We start from the raw sequence: 21,573 nt of genomic DNA, 5'->3' as shown, positions 1-21,573 counted from the left end.
CCTGTGCCTGCAGCCCAGAAGGGCAACTGTGTCCTGGGCTGCACCAACAGAGGGGTGGGCAGCAGGGCAGGGAGGGGATTGTGCCCCTCTGCTCTGCCCTTGTGAGGCCCCACCTGGAGTACTGCATCCAGGGCTGGGGCCCCAGCACAAGAAGGATGTGGGGCTGTTGGAGCAGGTCCAGAGGAGGCTCCACAAAGATGATCAGAGGGCTGGATGGTCCTTAAGGTTCCTTCAAACCAAAGCCAGTCTGTGATTCTATGTAAAGTGTTCCTTGCTATCATACTGCTTTCCAATTGTTTTTATGCCCACTTCTCCTACTAGCTGTCACCCTGCATAAATAATCTTGTTTCAAGCATCACATCATATGCAAATTTTGCTTCTTAATAAGAGGAAAAGAAAACATTTTTATTTAATAAAAGCAGCAGAAATACCCTTTTCTTTAGGTATTAAGCTGCATTTGCAGCGTAGTGGTGGGGAGCTGAAGATGGTTGCATAGTCCTTCATGTAGCTTGCTACTGGGTGATACTTTGTCTCTAAAACTTTGGAGTTTTCAGGGTTGAACTCAGAGCTGACCCTTGTTATTACTGAAAATGTTCTTTTTTTTTTTTTATATACATATATATATACATGTTTATATATATACATATATATATGTGTGTGTATATATATATACATATACATATATATATATATATATACACATATATATATATATAAATAAAAGCTTCTTTTATTTTTGAAAGAAGTGGCCAGTTGCTATTTCTTACTGAGTTCTGCAGTTACTGGATACTACAGTATCTGTCCAAACATCGAAGTCTGAAAAAGAGATGCAGGACAGAGGTAATCTTAAACTTACCTTTTATTTAGGGCCTGATAACGAAGAGCAAGTAGGCTGTCTCCTAGGCTGCCTTCTGGCACGAATTGAATAATACAGCATTGAGAAGGAAATTTTACCTGAGCCGATTTGCATAGAACCAGCAATGTGATCATACCTAATTTTACAAGCACTAATTTGCAGATACTACACTGGTTTCCTGTAGTCCCAAGATGTGAAGAGCTGGTGCAAGCAATTTGCAAATATGTGCAATTAAATATATATAAGAAAACACACTGCCAGCTGAGCAGGAGTCAGCACTGCGGAACTTCAGTAAACTTTAACATTAAAAAGGGATGGTGAATTTGAGCCATGGTATTTTTAAGAGCTTTACTGATTCTGGATACTGTTTTTGAGGGCTTACTATAACATTTTGCAATTTGCATTAATAGTCTTGAGACTTTAAACCTTTTATATAAACTTTGGGGAAACCTGGAATGCTTATGTTTCACTAGAGGCATAATCTGCATGTTAAATGATGTAGACTTTCTGGTTAGTGAATGTAGGTGGAATCTGAGAGATGACCTACTAATTATAATTACTCTCTTGAGAGAATATCTGTCTTTTCTGAAATAAGATTTTTTCACGATACAAAATTTCTGTCCTTTTATTTTAGAAATTGATGTTCTCATCTGGTCTATATTGGATCCTAAATCTTTTCTAAATTTACCTTTTCATCTTGCAGTATTTGTAGACTATGCTCTCCACTGGAAATTTCTCCCTGGGAAAGTTTTATATTAATCTAAGACAAATGAATGCTTTTAGGGACTCATTCATCTGACTGGCTTAGATGTCTTAAGTAAAATATCCCCTAGAAATGCCTGTCATCTGTATTTGGTCAAATCATTTTCACCCTCTGTGCATAGGTGCTTTTGCTGGAGTATTGTTAGAAAATAAGGTCATAATGAAATGCAATATCTTATTTGAGTGCATCTCTGTAAAACTAAATCAGATTTTAATTGCTACATAAAAAGCAGGAAGAATTCAGATTAGAACATCCATCAGCTACAATAGCCCACCAACAAGGTTTGCAACTACATTTTAAAAACTGATTAAGATATTTTATATTACACACAGTTTGCACACTATCTTTGTTTCATAGTGACATCTTCTGGTAGGTCTGAACACGTTATTCCAAAATGATTTCTTACCATTTGGTTAGTCCTAAAATAGGAGAACTGGGAACCAAGTTGGTAGCATCTGAGTCACCAGTGCCAGCTGGTGGGCACTCTGCTGCTGCAGAGCCTGCTTAACAGTGTCCTAGCAAACGTCTCAGTCCCTCCATAAGGTACACACTGATTAAACATAATAAACTACTGTTGTGAGGGTTTTTTGTTTTGTTTTGTTTGTTTTATACTCATCATTTGGGCATTTGGAGCAATTTTGGAGCTTGCTTCCAACTCGTCTTCTACTGTTGCTGTTATACTAAATGCTGTTGGAGCTGAGAACCAGATTTTCTTCAAAAGCACTGGAATTAATTGAGCAATTACAAATGGGATTTATTGCAACTGAAAAAAGCCTTACTTTTCTGTTGGAGGTATTGGCAGAATTGCCAATAAAGATTTGTTGATCTGTTTTCCGTGTAAGCCCAGTTTTGGTTGGTGGTAAAGTGATTGCTTGCATCCAAACCAAAAGCACTTTGCTCCCCTACTGGGAAACAGCTATACGCCCTTTTCTTGGCTCAAATCACAGACATCTAATTGGGAAATGCTCCTGTTTTATTTTCTATTATGCAATCAATTAGGATATGTAATTAATTTTTAGGTTGCTGAGTTTAGAATGATAACCAGTCCAGTCTTAATGATTGAGTGCTCTGATATCTAGTTTTTAAACAGTAAAACAACATTGTACCTTTCTGGGGGAAAGGCTGAGGATTAGCCCTGACAAAATGATGTATTTGCAAGGTAGACGTCTGTTTAGAAAAGGAGCTGGAAAAGCACAGGAGCATAGTTAGGAATGCTTGGTTTTAAACCAGCATGTGTGTGCATAAACTTGGAGTGCCATTTCTGAAGGTGTGTGTGTGTGTCTGGTCACTGCTGAGAGTAGAAGTTGCATTTACAAGGCAGTATAAAATGTAATGCTTTCTGTTGCTTCAAAACATATTCTGTGACTATTCATAGGTGTGACATCACTGAGATTTATTTCATACACAAAGCAAATAGGATTTTGAGAGGTTGGGATGGAAGGATTTTTATCCCCTTGTACAGCTTAGAGATAGGGAGTTTTAATGTTTGTGTGAGGTTTTGGTGTTGTTTTGTTTGTTTAGTTGGGTTTGTTTGTTTTTTTTTTAGGCACCTCAGAGCATTTTTTTTAACCAGGTTTTCTTATATTAAGACGGAGTGGGGAAAAAAAAAAAAAAGAAAAAGGTGGAAATTACAGAAAGTGAAACTCGTGGTCGCTGTCTGGGAAATTAGATAAAGCAAGAGGAAAGCCCAGAGTACCTTGGGAAAATAAAAGAGTAGGGGGCCAAGAAGTGGTTGGTAAATAATAATTGGTTAAGTAGACTAGCTGCATACGTATGTGGTTATCTAAATGGGATAGAAAATTTGTTTTAATTTCTGTAAACAAATTGGCGTTTATGCTCAAGGTAATGCATAAGCAGTTGCCAACAGCTTCTGTATAGCACATTCTCTTTCTTCTATGTCATGCTACAAGAAATAAACTAACGTGTACTAACATAGTGCATTGAATTGCACATTTTGATGCAGTTAATCGGGCAGTTGCAAAAACAAAAGCTCCAAAAATGCGTTCAGATTGAATTAATATTTTAATGTAATACTGGAAATAGGTGAAATCTGATTTGCAAAATTTTGGCTTTTCTAGATATTTTATGTATATATTATCTAGTAAATTGCTGTATAATTCACACTATTTCATGTCTACATAGCTGATGATAAAAAATAGGCTTCCATATGTTATTAAATACCATTTTAATATTGTATGGTTTATTAACTTCAGGCATACAGTAGTCTTGAATACAATGCCTATAATTAGCATACATTCTGTTATTTATCAATCACAGCTGAAATCTTTACAAACAAAAGATTTTTTGCACAATGTTTTAGTTATGGGCAAGAGGGTATTCATGAAATGTTTGAAACGTACGTCTCAAGCTCATGTAATAGGTTTCTCCTTCCAAAGGTAATCCTCGAGCCCATTCAGAAGTGTCCATCAAACAGTTATTTCCTTTCCTGTCACTGAAATTTCTAATAGTTTTTTGTGTGTTATTATTTCAGGTGGGCCTGATTTAGATGATTCATTTCTTGGTAATCAAGTTTTCAGCAGGCAACTGAGTCTAATATAATTTCCCTCAGTCATCTAGTGCACAAGTTAAAATTTTCATTTCACTTTCAAGTCTTGTCCATGGTATCCTCTTCCCCCTTTGCCCAGACTGAACATGAAAAAAACAAACTACCACCACCAAAAACTATACATGTAATTTAATTATTATTCAATTATTATTATTACTACTGTGTAATCCAATTCAAGTTAATGGCATTGCAGTGTAATAATCCTGGTGAATTTTCAGAACTTGTGTGTAATACACAATTAGCTCTAACGTTATTTGGATCTTGCAGGTGCGCAGATTTGCAGAAGCATTCTTTTGTCTTGAGCATCCTAGGCAAGCTGCCCTTGCCTATCAAGAACTACAGTGAGTAGCCTTTTGAAGTGCATAACATTTAGCATGTAATTATTCTGTAGTTAACATTGTGTAGAAGTACTGTCTTGCAAAAATACTTATATAAGTTCAAAAGAAACTTAATTTTCTTAAATAGAGATTTCAAGTTTTTTAGTGAAGAACATACAAGTTAAGACAGTGCAATTCAAATGAGTAATGGAATAATTTTTGTATTAAATAAGTGATTAGGGGAAAAGCTTCTGCTAAAGGAGTTAAACTACTGCTGATTTCTGTTAATGTAAAAATAAACAGTTCTATTTTTTTCATGTAGGACTACTTCATTTTTTTCAGTGCTCAGAGTCATCTACAGATGTGTGCAGCTATCAAAAACACTTCCTTCTGCAGTTCTCTTCCACCCCTCCCTATTGAATGCAGTGAACTAGATGGAGATATGAACTCCTTGCCCATAATCTTTGAAGATCGGTATTTAGATTCAATTACTGAAGGTAAACACACCTCACAGCGCAGTTTCTTTTTGAAAAAAAAAGAGCAGAAGCAATGTAAAAACTGAGTATTTTTATTGTAATTTCTTGATGGCTTTGAAGGAGTATGTTTGTTTGTTAGGAAATGTTTTTATAGTTTGAGTTTTGAGGATGTGTAAAATTCTGTAATTACCAGTGTTTGATAGCTTCAGCTACTTCCATAATCTTATTGTAAACAATCCTTTTTTTTCTCACTTCTTTTGGTAAAAGATCTGGATGTACCCTGGTTGGTAGTTCAGAATCTTCCAAGGTCAGAGTCCAATAAACTGGATAAATTTGAAGCTGAAGAAGGTTTTGTAGCTGGATTTACTAGCCCGGAATTGAAAATAAGACCTGCAGGTGCTTCCAACCTTTGGCATTCAGAAAGTGAAAAGATGCTAACAAAGTCTTTGAAAGGGAAAAATGAAGATGCAAATAAACCTAAAGTTAAGGTTACTAAGCTCATGAAAACAATGAAACCTGAAAACACAAAAAAAGTCGTGAAACAGAACTCTAAGGACTCTGTGGTCTTAGTAGGCTACAAATGTTTGAAAAGTGCAGCACTGGAAGATGCCTCTAAAAGCTCAGAAGGCAGGCCTTCATTTAATGCTGGTGAAGGGCTGGACCCTACGTTAAGTGGATTTCCTTGTGATACAAAGACCTGCTCCAGGCAAATGAGTCAAAGAGAGTTTACGTGTTTGTCATCTGGAACTGAGGAAAAGACTGCCAAGACTGAAGGCGTTCAACCAAGTCAGGGTAGCCCCGTGCACTGTGAAAACGCGGCTCTTTTTGGTAGACTTACGATCTCCCAGGCAGGTCCTGGAACTGTACAAGTAGATAGTGCTCTGCAACCCAGAGGTACACTTGAAGGAGGTCAGCCAGCTTCCTCGGGGGTCAGGACGATTGAGGTCAAACCAAGTAATAAGAATCCCTATGAAGGGGAGAAAGTAACTGTTCATATTGGATCGTGGTCGGAGTTTCCGCAGGATGGAGTACAAGGGGAGAATTTGCAGACGCCCAATATTCAGGCTTCAGAATCTGGAAATAAACTGCATTCAGTAGAACCAGTGCTTGAAAAGGAAGACATCTACGAAAAAAACTTGCGACACACCAGCGATGTCTTGACAAAACTGAAAAATAATCAGCCTAGTTTATCTACAAAAGAAAGCCAACTTTCTGTAAGTGGGGACATGACTAAATTACCAGATGTTAGTGTGACGTATGCCTCTTCTAGGTTTTCAGATTCTGGTATAGAAAGTGAACCAAGTTCTTTTGCAACTCTCCCCAACCCTGATCAGGTTTTTGAAAATGTTCAAGGGCAAAGTGTATACAATACTGAGAGATTATTTCCTCAGCTTTTGCTAAAACCAGACTGTGCTATAAAAAATGCATTGGAAAGCCATTGTACTGAGAGTACCAGCGCTGTAAGTGAAATACAATCATCCCTGACATCCATAAATTCTTTGCCTTCAGATGATGATGAACTCTCACCTGATGAAAATTCAAAGATAACTATTGTACCTGAATGCCAGCTAAGTGACAGTAAAACTGTATTGGATCTTGGAACAGTTGACTTGCCAAAATGCGATGACATTAAAAAATCAAATACCAGTTTGCAGCGACAGTGTGTTCTATTTTCAGGGCATTCAGATAACGAAACTCTGTCTATACATTCCTCTCTCTCAGGAACAAAAGATCTTTTAGGCTTAGTTGTTTCAGATGAAGTTACATCTACTGATTTGAAAAGTAACAGCCCACAGGCAGACCTTGGCACAACTTGCAAAGGCTCTCAGGACCTTGAAAGGCATTATAACACTACCGAAGAAACAGTTAAATTGCATTTAGAAATCACTTGCATGAGTGAGCCATCTGTTGTTTCAGGTTCTTCATCTGTAAGTGCAGGGTACGAGGTTGAAAAAACAAGTGAAGGAAAATATAATGAGCCTTTAGAACTAAAGGAAACAGCGGAAGAATTGTCAGCAGCTAAAAGTGAAACTGGTACAGATAATCCTTCTCCCACCAGTAGTACTGATATTGTAAAGCAAGGGCTTGTAGAAAACTATTTTGGCTCTCGAAGCAGCACAGATATTTCAGATATTTGGCCTATGGACAACAGCAATCCTGTTAGCCCTCAAAAAGAAATGTATGAAAAGCAAATTATTTGCTCTTCCCAACAAGATGAGGAAGAAGAGGACGATCAAGAAATGATTGAAAATGGGTATTATGAAGAAACGGACTATGGTATATTAGATGGAGCTTCCAGTGCTGACCAGGATCATGGTTTAGCAGAAGAAAGAGCCCTGAGATCTGAAAGGATTGATAGTGGGCATCTGCGAGACGGAATGACTGTGCCTCCCGTCTGTACTCCTGGTTGTCTGTCTTTTCCATCTTCTCTGAGAGACTCTCCTTGCAATGTTATCTGTTCTTCAAGGAGTAAATCTGATGCAATTACACAGCAGCCAGGCAGCACATCCTACAGCTCAGCTTCTTCATCCGTTTCCTGGTATGAAAGCTCCCCAAAACCTCAAATGCTAGCGTAAGTGACTGTTTTAAAACAAAGTTTATTTGCTTTTAGAAATGATGTTAATATAGTGTAAAAGGGGGAAAGAAATGTGGTTATGCTCAAGTGCCCCCAAGACAGTGTCTTGTGGATCCTGTATATTCAAGTAACATCACATTTTAGATGTTAATATGGAAAATGTGTTAGCACATAATTCCTTATATGATTTACATTGCAATTCCATGTGGTTTCACAAACTTCAAGCAAAATGCATGTATCTTGTTTCTTTAATATGTTCCTTTTTAAAAAATAAGCATTCAACCGAAAAGTGATGTTGGAGTGGCTACTGAGCATAAAAAATGGTGTTTAATGAAATGGAAGCTGTTAAAATAGCACGTACGGAAAAATATGCTTTGAGTTTAAAAGCATAAAAGCAAAAAGTATCTGTAACTCACTGTCTGTTCTATTTATTGTGAAGCTATTTTGCAATGCTGGCCAAGATTGCAGCCTTATTTTTTAATCTTAACTTCAAATATCCAAAATGTAACACCTCTAAATTACACTACACTTTGGGTACCAGGAAGGTCAAATTTAGAGGAACATTGGGGATCCCAGATGCAAAAATAGGAGTTTCTCCGATAAGCCCTGCTGCTAATGGAATATGGGAAGCAGCAGCTTTATGAGCTGTGTTGTACTGGAAGCAAAATGTTGCTATCAGAATGAAGAAGGCTTGGAAGAGAAGTAGGAACGAGGAGAAAAATCAGCAGACAAAAGAGATAAAGACCAGACAGTTTGTGGTAAGCAGGAGGAAGGATCTAGTGGTTGTGGAGGAAACAAGATTGGAAGTGAGAAGACAGAAATGCAGCTTTGAGATAATGGGGACTGGCATGGACTAGGTTGAAAAGCTAGTTGAAAGCTCTTTGTGGCTTTCTGTAACAATAAAAGAAAGAGGACACTCAGAGTAAAATCAAGAACTTGGCCTTGGGGAAAGCAGTCACTTGGAGACCAAACTTGGGTACATCTCATTCATTAAACATTCCTGTGGTTACAAACTAAGTAAACTGCTGCAGAGAGATAAGACCAGCTCTCTGCAGTGGTCTCTGTTCAGGCTGACTTTATTGAGGTTTGCTCTTACCAGTTAGTGAGGAATGAGCTAAAGAAAAAGCTGGGGAACCAGAGAACAAAAAGCAGAGTGAGAGGAAAACAAGGAGCGGGCAGAAGAGGACAGACTATGGGTTGACACCAAGGGGTCATGTGAAAAAGACAAATTAAGGAGAGAAAGAAGCAAGGCTGTTTGAAGTGTTGCAGGGAAAACTGATGCACAACTTTGTAGAAAGGTCATACACAAAGAAACTACAGAAAGGGAGAAGCACGAGGAACTCCTGGCACTTGGGCAGCTTATAGAAGCTATAGAGTAAGTCCTCTCTTAATAGGTGAGAGATCAGAGGTCTGGATCTAGTTTCTTCTGAAGCAAATAACAATTACTCAGCATATTAAAGGAACTTTATAGTGAGCCAATTCAGCACTAACTCTGCTAACCTAGCAAATAGGTTTTAAATTTGTCAAGAATTATCAGAAGTCACTGGAAATCTTTATCTGGACTTTACAGGAATTAGAACCAGATCTAATGTTGTTATTGCAGTTAAACAAAGCTGTCGCTTACTCAAGACTGGAACTAAACCAGAATCTTCTATGGTTTCAGAAATATTTTACAGTTAGCAGAGATATTCAAAGGAAAGAAGAGTTGATCTTAGGGTACAGATTTTGTTACAGGGGAAAGGGGACTTCAGGAAGCTGAAATGAAAAAGTATTTTGAGGAACTGGGTTATTTTGTGAAAACAGTAATTTGGTAAATATCTTTTCTTTGTATTCTTCAATTACATAGGTGACAAAAGTAAAAAGTCAATAGAAAACTATATCCTAGGATACCCTAAATTTGCCTGGCCATAGTAGATGTTATTTTATCATAAATATTGTTTCATTCCAGTTTCCTCCAGGCTAAAGAAGAATTGAAGCAACTTAAACTTCCTGGATTCATGTATAGTGATGTTTTCAAACTGGCTTCTTCAATACCTTACTTCAGTATGGAGGAGGATGACTGTTCAGGAGAAGGAATACATCTTATAGTCTGTGTCCATGGCCTCGATGGTATGCTGGGAAATATGATACCGAATGAGATGGCAGTTCAGATTACCAGTCAGGCTTAACTTTTGTTATTTGAACTGTGAACTGAACACTTCTGGAACAGGTTCACCTGAGGGAGATGGGAATCTGACATTGTATTGCGATGTTTAACAGTGTGTTCTAGAAATTCATTTAGATTTAGAATTTTATGTAAGATTTGTCTTGAGTAAAACTTCCACGTGCAAAAACCCAGTGTATGGCATAGTTCACATTAGTTATATCTTCCAGTTCTTATGTCATCTAGGTGTTTGTCCGTACTGTGGTAATAGAAGAGAGATAGTAACAAAACAGCTTTATTTAGAATTTGTAGTGTTACATTGTCAAGGAAAAGGTGTGTATATTGTTATGAAAAAAAAATGTATGTATAAAATGCAGTCAAGTGTTTATTAGGTTTTAAAAGCTTAGATCACAAAATGACTGAATGGTTGAGGTCCAGTTCTTCTGCTCAGAGCAGGGTCACCTACAGCAGGTTGCCCCAGACCATGTCCAGTGGTTTGTTGTGTTTTTTTTTTTTACTGTCTCCAAGGACAGAGACTTTGCTGTAGTAGAAATGAGAACATCCCTTGCTAAATGAAAGAAGATAGGAGAATTTAAATAGTGTAGAATAAAACGGTATAGACTAGTTCAGCTGGATGGGATCTACAAAGATCTTTGATTATAACTGCCTGAACACTTGAGGGCTAACCAAATGTTAAAACCTGTTGTTGAGGCCATTGTCCAAGTGCATCTTGAACTCATGACAGGCATGGAGCAACCATCTTACCTAGGAAGCCTGTTCCAGCATTTGATCACCCTCACGGTGAAGAAATTTTTCCGAATATCCAGTCTGAGCATCCCCTGGTGCAGCTTTGTGCCATTCCTGGGCATCCTCTCATTGGTTACTAGTGATAAAAGACTGGCACCTCTCTCTGCACGTCCCCTCAGGAAGCTGTAGACAGCAACAAGGTCGCCTCTGAACCTCCTTTTTTCCAGACTAACCAAACCCAGTGTCCTTAGTCTGTCCTCATAGGACGCATTCTGGCCCTTTTACCAGCTTTGTTACCCTCCTCTGGGCACATTCCTAAGTTAGAAAAAAAATAAAATAACAAAATAGCTTTTCTTTCCTCCTATGAGCAGAAGGCATCCGTTATTAAGCACTTCTGAAACTGAACTCAGAAATGCTCCTTCTTACTAGTGTAGATGGTTGTGTGCTGTTGTATACCTAGAGTTAACACAAAAGTTAACGTGGCCATAAAAAATGTTGTTATAAGAACATGTATTCAAAGCCTTAGAATAATCCGCTTAGTAAAAATTTTATTGTAAAACAGTACATAAAGGTTCTTTCCTATTAATGAGATTTATTTTTTTTCTCTGAGGCAGAAAGGGTACCCTTTCTTCAAAAGTATGCATGATCACTGATACAGAGGAATCTTCAGGAGTCTTATAAAGTAGCTTTAGTTGTCTTGTATACCAGTCGAAGCATATCTTTATCTACTGATGGTCCATTTTGCCTTTTTACTGTATGAAAAACTTTACAACTTGCCATTATTCCATGCTGCTTCACTGAATCCTTTAAGCTAGTTCTGAGTTCTTTAATTGACTTTTATTAAAGTTAATTAGGTTTTCAAGAATTTAATGTTCACAGTGCTATGTATCTCTTGGATGCTATAAAAAAATGAAACGCCTTCCTAAATCCTTGCTTTTTTAAAACGGCGTCTGCAATTGAATGTCATTTTCGTTTTGGCACTGCATTTGACATTGCAGTTTATCTTCCTGAGTCTCACTGAATTTTAATTAGGTCTGAGAATATCATTAACTGTGTTTAAATATAAACTTGTGCCATAGGTTCATTTTAGTACTCTAAATGCTTTTATTGCAAATTCACTTTGCAGTATATAACTCTTGATTGTTTTTCCTCTAAAGGTAACAGCGCAGACCTAAGATTAGTGAAGACTTACATTGAGCTAGGGCTGCCTGGAGGGAGAATAGATTTTCTTATGTCCGAAAGGAATCAGGTATTTACCAACAAAAGAATTTTTGTAAAGCAATAAACACTATGTTTTCAGACATGTTTGTTTAATAGTACTGTTGTATGCAGTTTACCACATTCTATATGTTTTTATTGCATTCCAGCAGAACCTGTGATTTGTTCTGTGGCTTGCATTAAAGTAGTTACAAAACCTAGTATGACATTGAAAAATGTATAAGGAGAAGTATTTGTTGTTGCCATTTTGTTGTGTATACTGATATCTCCGAAATTCTCAGCATTATCAGTTAGGATTGTTTATAAAATACTTTTTTATATTAATGGTAAAACCACTAATAGTAGAAACTTGTGTGGCAAGAAGGGAGATGTGTTATTTTGCAGGATGTAATCTTTTGTCAGGGTATTGCGAGATCTGCATCATGACACTGAATCCATATCAAGTTACCTCTGTCTTCATCTTTTGTGACCTTTATTATTTTCAGATGAAGTAAACTTCGAAAAGCACAGAAGACTAATTTTTACTTTTTTTTTGTGCGTGTTACATATTGTATTAGACATACTTCAGGGAAGTATTAGAACAGAGTCTCTTCAGTGGCTCAGAGGAGAGGTTCATTTAGTGCAGTGGTGTGTCTCTGCAGATAGCTGCTCGGATGCTTTGAGAGGAGGCTGGGCAGACACTGAGCCATGCTTTCTCTTCTGTAGCCCTATAGTTTTTGACAGTCAGCAGTTCTGAAACTTTGGGATTTGGGAATTCCATTGAGACCACTGAGCCTAATAGCTACTGATGGATATCTCTGCTTAATGTTGGCTGATTTGTTTTTGAATGTTTTTACTTACAGTTTACACAGCATACAGTTGAGATTAATTCCGTGGTTCATATACATGAATAATTCAGTTGCAAACAAAGAAAACCAATCCTACATCTTGTTTGGGGGAAAAAAAGTGTCAGTAATTATTCCCCATTTGCTGCTTCAGTTAATCAAGTATTTCCTAAGCAAGAATAATTTCTCCTTCCTAAGGAGGCAACTGAAGAGACCTACTTCATTTAGTATTTCTCAGGAACACATGTGGAACATGAATGATATCCTTCTCTGCCCATTTTCAAACTTATTTAAAATAGTTCGGTCAGAACTTGACAGGGCATTGAAGATGTTTGTGCAGTATGAAATTTTAAAATGCCATATTTATATTTTCTGTTCTTTCCTGATTTTTCTATTGTAGATTATTATAAAGAACACAGATATACAGATTACTGATTACGTGTGCATTTAGGGCTGTTTTTCCCTGTGTAACAATGTTTTGCATTTCTTGCCATTTTATCACTCAGTCGTGCAGTACTATTAAGATTCTTCTGAAATTCTGGTCATTGCTAGATTTGATTATCCTGGATATTTGGTTTCATCTACAAACTCCGATGTCTCATTATTCTCCTTCTTCCCTTTTTCAGATCATTGTTCAATATGTTGAACACTACAGATTTTAGTGCAGATCCTTTGGAACTAGTGTTTAAAAGTTTTAGGCAACCTTTGCCTACCTCTTTTCAAATTTCTTACTGTTAATCATTGTAGAGAATCAGTTATGAATTGGGAATAAGGCTTTAAAGTTTTTTTTTTGTGTGTTTTGAATAAACAACACTAATGTAGACTCTCTGCTGTTGCAGTACTTGTCTCATATTTTTATTTCATGGGCAGTGTGATTTAGTTTTGAATACGTAGTTGGGTCTTCAGTTTCACTAAAGATAAGAATGTATGCAGGGGAAGGCATGGAAGTAAGGCTGGTTGTGTCATGTTGTTAAGATTTGTTTTGGTGTGTTAGAAGAAAGCAGTCTCACAATAAAATGTATATTACTTTATTCCGTGTTATGAGAAAAAAAAAATTAAAAATGAGAACACCAGCTGTAGTGTTTGTAATCAAAGTTAATATGAATGCTTTTATTTGTGTGTTGTTAATCGAAACGCTGGGGAATAAGAGTTCAGACTGAATGCAGAATATATATTGCTGCATTAGAAAACACAGTTGTTATTTTTTATTTCTTTTATTTTACAGAATGATACCTTTGCTGATTTTGATTCCATGACAGATCGCCTTTTAGATGAAATTATACAGTATATACAAATTTATAATCTAACCCTTTCAAAAATCAGGTAATATCTGTTCTATACTATTTATAGAAATAAACTTAACAGTAGAGCCCTTTGTTGTTCTGAACTGTGATGCTCAAAAGCAGGCCACGAGAGATAAGGGAAAGAGAAATTCATGAAGGGGGAGGAATAGGGAAAAGGAGGATGGAGGAGAGAGGGAATTCCCAGCTGAAATCAAACCAAACAGTACTGTGAGTTCACTGAGTCCTGTTGGTGGTTGTAGGGCAGAGTGAGTTACTCATTACATGTTTCCGGACCTGCTGTCCTGTGCCTCCTCAGAGATCCCGTGTGGTAGTGGTCTGTGGTAAAACTGATAATACTTTGAGAAAGTAGAAGGAAACCACAGCAGCGCTATTTCTAGATCAAGTTATCTTTCTTTTAGTTTTAGTCTCTTCACCAGGTATGAGATGGCAGTTTGTCATTCCTACAGGAAAGTTCAGTGTGATATGTGACGTTAAAGGGAAGCTGCATGAGAACAATATTTCATTATTTTGATTTTCTGATTGTTTCATCTGCTAAAAAGCGTGTTTTGCATAGTAATACAGAGGGCTTATCCCAGTGCTCTTCTTCCCTTTTTTAGTTATTTTCAGGATATACCTGTTCCATTTATTTTTTCACAGTAGGGTGCACCGTTTGGACAGATTTTCTAACTGACACAGCTGGAGTTAGCTCACTGTTAGACGACAGGAGCAAATAATGTCCAACTTCACCCATTTGCTTAGACATCCTCAAATTATCCCTCTGTAACGGGTTTTGACTCACTGGTCACTGTTGCGTATCCTACAGCTTGTCATCTAGAGAAAACTTCTAACATGTTTAAGAAGTGAGATGACATTGAAACAAATGTTCATATTTTGAGATTTGACATGGTTAATTTTGTCTGATTTGGTGATTTTTTTTTTAAAAAAAAAAAGCATTGTGCGACTGTGTCTGTTATGCAGAGTGCGTGTGAACACCCTTGGCATCGGAGGCTTCTGTACCCACCAGCACACGCTGATATTTTCTCTTTCCTGTGGTCAGAAGGCAGTGATAGATGTACCCACACAGTTCCTTCTTATTGTTCATATCTGAGAATTGAAGTCTCTTCTGGTTTGCTGCATATTTTCTCATAAAACTTTTGATTTGTAAATATTTTTTTCAGCTTTATTTATTGCCTGACGCTTGAACAAAAAAAAGAAATTACAATTTTTGTTTTAGCTTCCTTTTCAAGATTTACAGTCGTGTTTTGGCTTCATGAAGCAGAAGTCTCCATCTATCAACTTTTGCTTTTCTTAAGAGAAAGTTGTGTCTATCAGCAAATCCTGCAGCTGTTTCCTGGTAGCTGTGTGAGAGATCTTTCAGAAAGACGTGCTTATGTGCAAGTCCTTGAAGGGATAACCAGAAAGCCCAGGAAAGTACTCTTGAGAAAACCTCTATTGAAACAGCCACTGTGTTCCAAACTCATTTTGGCTGTCCCACTGTGAAGGAAGTGGGCTTTGTCTAGCTAGCCATGCTCTCCTGAATGGTGCTAGCTTCTCTTAAATCGTCTGTGTACTGAAGGAAATCTCCGTACAAGTGGTACTCAATAGCCGAGTCAAATTAGAAATCAGCCTTCAGACTTGTAACGATGCCATAAGGCAAAAAGGACTGGGCAGTGCCCTGTCTTAGGACAGCCTGCTCTTTTACATCCAAAATCTTGCTATAGGCAAAATGGAGCACACCTTACACGCAGAGGTAGGTAGTTATCTGTTCTGGAAGGGGCTCCTCAGGGAAGTGGTCGTAGCACCGAGCCTGCCAGAAGCATTCGGACAATGCACTCAGACACATGGTCTGATTTTTAGGTGGTCCTTTGGGGACCCAGGAGTTGGACTCGATGATCCTTGTGTGTCCCTTCCAGCTCAGGATATTCTGTGATTCTGAGGCGGTAGGCTCTGCTTCCAGCAGCTGTCAGAGTCCTGAGGTTGGTGGTTTCTCCCTTCCTTCAGCAGAACAAAGACAAACGGCTTGCAGTCAGACTTCAGCATTTGGGGCTTCACTGGCAGAAGAATGATGTTCTTGATGGGGTTTTCTAACCCCTTGGCCTTGGGTCTGCCTGGATTTATCTTCTCATCTTCTTGGTCTTCCCACATGATCTTTCTTTTCATTGTTACCCAGTCACTCAGTCTCTGTTCTCTGTTGTTCCTAACACCATTTTTATTTCCTGACTTATGAAACTGTGCTTCTGCAGTGGCCATTAATTGGCTGTTGGGGACCTCAGGCATATGACAGCTGTGTTTGCACTCCTCCACAGTGTTTTATTCTGGTGATACACCTTTCAATCCACACAGAACATCTATATGTTATTACTAGAAACTACAGAGAAACTAAACCAACTTTAGACCTGATTTGTTCTTGACTGCTAGACAGTTGTTGTCACAGCTAAAACAAACTAAAATCACCTCAGGCCAAGACAAGTCATGAGAAACTCTGAGATTCTGTACTGGCCAGTTATAGCAAAGCCTCATGCTTTCAAAGTCATATTTAGCGTGCTACGTTTTTGTACTGAGATAGAAGAGGCTCTCCATGTACCATCAGAACCCTGAACCATACAATATTGTCAACTTAATGAACCAACATGTTTGGTACTGCCAAAGGTAATACCTGTTACTGTACCCATACACCCACCAGCAAGTGCATTCGTTTGCTTTGAACAAAATCTTTTTTCTTAGAACAGCGTGGCTTTGAGGAGTGAACTGGAATCTTCATTGAAAGCAACAGCAATTTATTTCTTTAAAAAAGAAATGGATTAAGAATCACACAATACTTTTTGGTTTAACAGACCACTGAAGGCCATCTGGGCCAGCTACCCACCCATAGGAGTGCCACCTTAATAGTTAGGTCAGGTTTTGATCAACTTTAAGAAAGATCCAACTTGGAAACTGCTCAGTTAGAGCCATTCAAGTTTTGAATATCTGTAAGGATGGAAGCCTTTCTAGGTCATGATACAACTAGGAAATGAACGACATGCTTTTGCAGATAGTTTCAGAAACCATCTTCCTCATGTATGGTCCTATATATATTTCTGATCACCTCTATTGGTCTTCGGCTTCAATGGATTTTTCAACTTTTCATCCTCTTTTAAGTAACTTTGGCTCACCCCCGACCCCAAAAAAGGCAATTTTTCATGCTCTGCATACATGAAAACATCTGTTCCCCAGTCAGACTCTGGACTCTGTCTAGCACAGTCAGTGGTGACCAGAGACAAATATTTAGGGAAAGAGTATAAACAGAGGACGTACAATAGGGTATATATACCCTATTATTCATGTACCTCTTGGCACTTTAGATAGCATTCCTGAGCTTGAGATTGTTTCAGCAATTTCTTCTGTTTCTTTTTGATTATGCCTTTTGATGGATATCTTTTTCTTCCATAAATTTTTATACTTGGACATGATCTTTCATGTATTAGCACAGAAAAACAAGGTTGTACTGTGTGTAATTTCCCAGTATGATCTGAGTTTGAAAACCTGGGGCATAAAGCAAATATAAATACTACATTACAATTCTGTTCCTTTAGTGTGTTGAGTTAGTAATACCTTGTATTCAAAAGACGGTAACGTTGCCACCTGCTGTTCAGAAATGCATTGGTTTTTCAGAGCATCCCACAGTTGTAGGTATCTGAAACAATGAGTAGCATGAGTTACGTTTTTGTCTTGCATTTTTCAAAGCCTTTCTTCTCACACTTGATTTGAGAAAATTCCTGAACCTTTCTCTCTTAGAAAATCCTATTAAAGGCTTATTGCATGTTCACCTAAACACCTGGGTTTGAACCCAACACATTACAGTAATTTTTGTTGTGTTTCAAGATCTTTACAAATTAAGAAATGTTTAATCTTTGAAATATGTTCACAGAGCTAATTGCAAGCATGTTTTGTTGTGCGTGTTTGTTTGTTTGTTTGTTTTTTTCCTCAAATGGGTCTTTTGTGTTTCTGAAGTTTTGGTTCAAGTATGCCCATATTCTTGAGGATGATAGGATTAAAAATTGTCCTTTTTATGGTATAATACAAGAGTTTCTTATCCCCTTATGTCATTTAGTAAATGGTGGTTGAACTCTCAAAGAACTGCCAAGAGATCATCTCTGCTAATGTCCAGATCTTGTTCAGAAAATAATCTCTTTTCCAAGAGCTGTAACTGTGGTGCAGACCATCTGCAGGATGAACTTGCTCAATTTCTATGGGCATTTTCTTGTTCCTAAAGAAATAATAATAATAACCTACAGTTTTGGTTTTCTTTTATGGTCTTCATGGAATACTCTAAGAGAATATTTTTAAATCTTAGTATTCAAGAGATTCAGCAACTCAGTATTCTAGTTTGCAAGCACACCTCTCTTGAGCTTTTTAATGTGACTGTGACAACACAGAGGATACCTATTTTTTGTTTCAAAGTTAGGTAAACATAGCAGGCAAACATAGTGGCAAAGGATTTCTGATACTGCAGCAATTTTGAAAATCCAATAGTAAAAGTGACCAGAAAAAATACACATATATTGTTAAACTCTGTTTTGGTAACAAACAAATAGCCTGTTCCATCACCCAGAAATGTACGGTTATGGCAGACTTTAGGAGTGGCTCTGCAATTCTGTGGCCTAATGTTTGATTTTTTCATTTAGCTTTACATTGGAATTTTCAGAGCTAATAGTTCTTGCATGGGAAGAAATTGAATACTCAAATAATTTGTTAGCAGTATATTTTATGTAGATATTGGTAGCTTTGGTGTAGCTATTTTTGTCAAAGAATGCAGTGATACAAAGCGTATTGGAAAGGTGGTATTATGGATATAATGTTGTGGCAATTACATGATTCAGCCACAATAGTTCTAGCATAGATTTCCCATCTATTTTTGGATGGTGGCTTGTTCTCTCCAAGTCATGAAATTACTTCTGTAAAACAGGAAGACAACTTTTTCCTTTCAATTTTGCCTGTCTTACCTGTACCATATCCTCCTTAACTCAGTGCCTAAGTTAGTATGGTCCTTACCTCAGCAGGGATCTGTAAGCATGACTGCATAATAACTAGAAATGCTTTATGTTGTAGTGTCCTTGCTAAAGAAATGCTTTGTATGGATTTGTAGATAGGACTGGAGGCAACTCAGATGAAGTAATAATTACAGGCACATCAAGTTAAAGAGTCCTATCAGTCTTCCCTCTAAATTGATTAACCAGGCATACAACTAAATGTAATATTCTCCTGGTAGACAGATAACTTCAGTTGCCTAGCTCAAGCTGATTATCACTTTTTTTGGTCAAACTGTTAAGCAGATTTGAGATGTTGCTTCTACTTTAAAATATTCAGATTTGTTTCAGTAATGGTTTTCCCCCTTATAAGAATCCTTCTCCAGCAGGTTGATTCAGTAACTCTCATGCATTTATCATACTGAATGTCATCACATGTTGAAGTTGTGATTTATTCAGTCCTGTACATCTCAAAATTTTTTCTGAATACTTGGTGCTAAGGGAAATAGACCCAGCAATAATCTTGGTTTTGGGTGGGAGGTGTTGGTCAAAGTATAGTTTGTTTTCACAGGTTTTCAAAAACAATGTGTAAAATAAATTTGAAGGAGCTCAGAATGTTTTCCTGAGGAACTTGTGTGACTTGGGATATATGGAAAGAAAAGCTGTGTTTCTATTATTTCCTAAAGTACAGGCTTTTGAATGGAAACTTTCTTTTTTTTTTTTTTTTACCTATGCTCCTTCAGCATTTTATGATACCAGTTTTATTTCTTGCTGTCTAAAAGAAAATAAATAAGAAGTTTGCCTTCAAATTCTGTTTTTCTTTTTAAACAGCTTTATTGGACATTCACTGGGTAATTTAATAATCCGCTCAGTGCTCACAAGACCTCGATTTAAATATTACCTCAACAAACTTCACACCTTCCTGTCTCTGTCTGGACCACATCTTGGTACCCTCTACAACAGCAGTGCTCTTGTTAATACAGGTATATTATTATTATTGGTAGTATAAGTTTAGGGGAGGTTTTGTCCTTGAAATGCATTTAGCAGTTACATGTAGTGTGCAAGGTTATAAAAATAAAGTATCAATAAAGATGTGCAGAAGATGGCTGATACATGAGTTTTCCAGTATGTTTGATTCAGGCTTTTTTGTTACATCTTAAAGAAACTCCAGCTTTAATGGACTGAATTCAATTTATAATAAACTGAATTTTAGTATACTAAATTTGCAAAGCAAGTGGGTAAGACACAGTAAAGCAATTCTGAACCATTAGTACTGTGTTTTCTCTCTCAAAAATACCTTACAATTTTTTCTTATATTAACAAAAGAGAAAAGGCTGGATGCCCATGAGTTATCCAGTATGTTTCTGCAGATGCGTGTCTCGTCAATGTCTGTTTTTCTGAAGACTAAATATAGCTCTAGGAGAACTTGTAGAAAATGCTTTTCAAATAAATTCTAGAGTATATTTTCAGGTAGTATACAAATTTAAATTAAATTAAAGATGAAAATTTGTTTCTGAGTTTACCCCCTGCCTTGGAGGGTGCAGAAGCAAACTGAGTAACCCTTATTTTCAGTAAATACAAACATGCTCATTAAACTGTTCAGTGTACATGCTAAAATCATGAAGAAGATTACTTCATTTGGTGCCAGTTTATTGATTGTCCAATTCCTTCATAAAAAAAAAAATAAAAATAAAAAAAAAATAAAGGAAAAACTTTTAACTCACATAGGATTGGCTTAAAAAAGTTAACAGGAATTGTTGGCTAATGGCAATTATGATGGTATGTTATGGAAGCAGACTCTAAGATTTTAGAAAATATCAAGAAAGACCTTCAGTAAATTGTTATTTAAAAATAAATAAATAAATAATTACTTCCCTGAGGGTTGAATCAGCACATAAAGAAATCGTTGAGGCTATAAGGACTTGATTGTGTGCTTTTCTCGTGTGTGGCAAGGGTTATAGGTTTTTCTGAAAAGCCAGTTAGCCAGTTGACTTGCTCATTGACCAATAAAGAGGGTACAAAGTCATAGAATAAGTATTAGTATGGTTTTGCTCCCAGAAAATTTTGCTTCCTTTGTTATATTCTTCTTCCTAGTTATATTTGATGTGTAAAGCAGTGCTGCTTTAAAGCTTATTTCCCAGATTTCTAAAAATATGCTTGTTGTTTAGGGATATATATTTCAACATCAAAATGTTCTAATATTCTGTAAATTATGGAAATAGTTTGTACATTGCCTTATGTCTAACAGCAATATATTTTCACTTTTTTTAAGTATACTTTGTAGGAGGTCATGTACATTAGTTGAAATAATGGTCTTCATGCTTTATTACACATATAGACAAGAAAAAAGGAATAAAAATGTAAAATGCCTAGGTGTGACAGTGCTGACATGAAAAATAGAACAGTCACATCTGAGAGGCTAAATATATGTATGTTACGTACTTTACATTCATTTTCATATTTTATTTTGGATCCATACTCATATTGTACCTTACAATGCAGGACTGTGGTTTATGCAGAAGTGGAAGAAGTCTGGCTCTTTGTTGCAGTTGACGTGTCGAGACCATTCGGATCCACGGCAAACGTTCTTATACAAGCTTAGTAAAAAAGCAGGTAAACTTTGTTATTATTGGTTGTCTTCTAAAGACCACTGTGCATAAATCTGAACAGGAAACCTAGAAAAAAGGTTTCCAACAAGCTCTTGTTTCAGTTTCTTTAAGTTACTTTGGTTTTAGTTCTATATTTTTCAAGTAAGTAAATGGTAAAACATTATTTTTTTCTGGAGATGGACCACTACAT

The 21,573-nt window shown here is 36.9% G+C and overlaps 1 protein-coding gene across 2 annotated transcripts in view; it reads left to right on the top strand.

Annotated features, from left to right (window-relative positions):
* The window catches only part of FAM135A (family with sequence similarity 135 member A), a 79,655-nt gene that overhangs the window by 46,987 nt on the left and 11,095 nt on the right, over positions 1 to 21,573 (top strand). For both annotated transcript variants that reach the window (XM_032184215.1, XM_032184214.1), the window contains 8 exons: positions 4,453 to 4,526; positions 4,845 to 4,999; positions 5,246 to 7,550; positions 9,502 to 9,662; positions 11,601 to 11,692; positions 13,711 to 13,808; positions 19,606 to 19,757; positions 21,277 to 21,387. In XM_032184215.1, the coding sequence (XP_032040106.1) occupies positions 4,453 to 4,526; positions 4,845 to 4,999; positions 5,246 to 7,550; positions 9,502 to 9,662; positions 11,601 to 11,692; positions 13,711 to 13,808; positions 19,606 to 19,757; positions 21,277 to 21,387 (3,148 nt within the window). The remainder of the gene's footprint in view (positions 1 to 4,452; positions 4,527 to 4,844; positions 5,000 to 5,245; positions 7,551 to 9,501; positions 9,663 to 11,600; positions 11,693 to 13,710; positions 13,809 to 19,605; positions 19,758 to 21,276; positions 21,388 to 21,573) is intronic.

Source organism: Aythya fuligula, chromosome 3, assembly GCF_009819795.1.
Source record: "Aythya fuligula isolate bAytFul2 chromosome 3, bAytFul2.pri, whole genome shotgun sequence".
NCBI classification, from domain to species: Eukaryota; Metazoa; Chordata; class Aves; order Anseriformes; family Anatidae; genus Aythya; species Aythya fuligula.
Note: the sequence above shows the minus strand (reverse complement) of the source record. Positions and strands in the feature narration are given on the sequence as shown.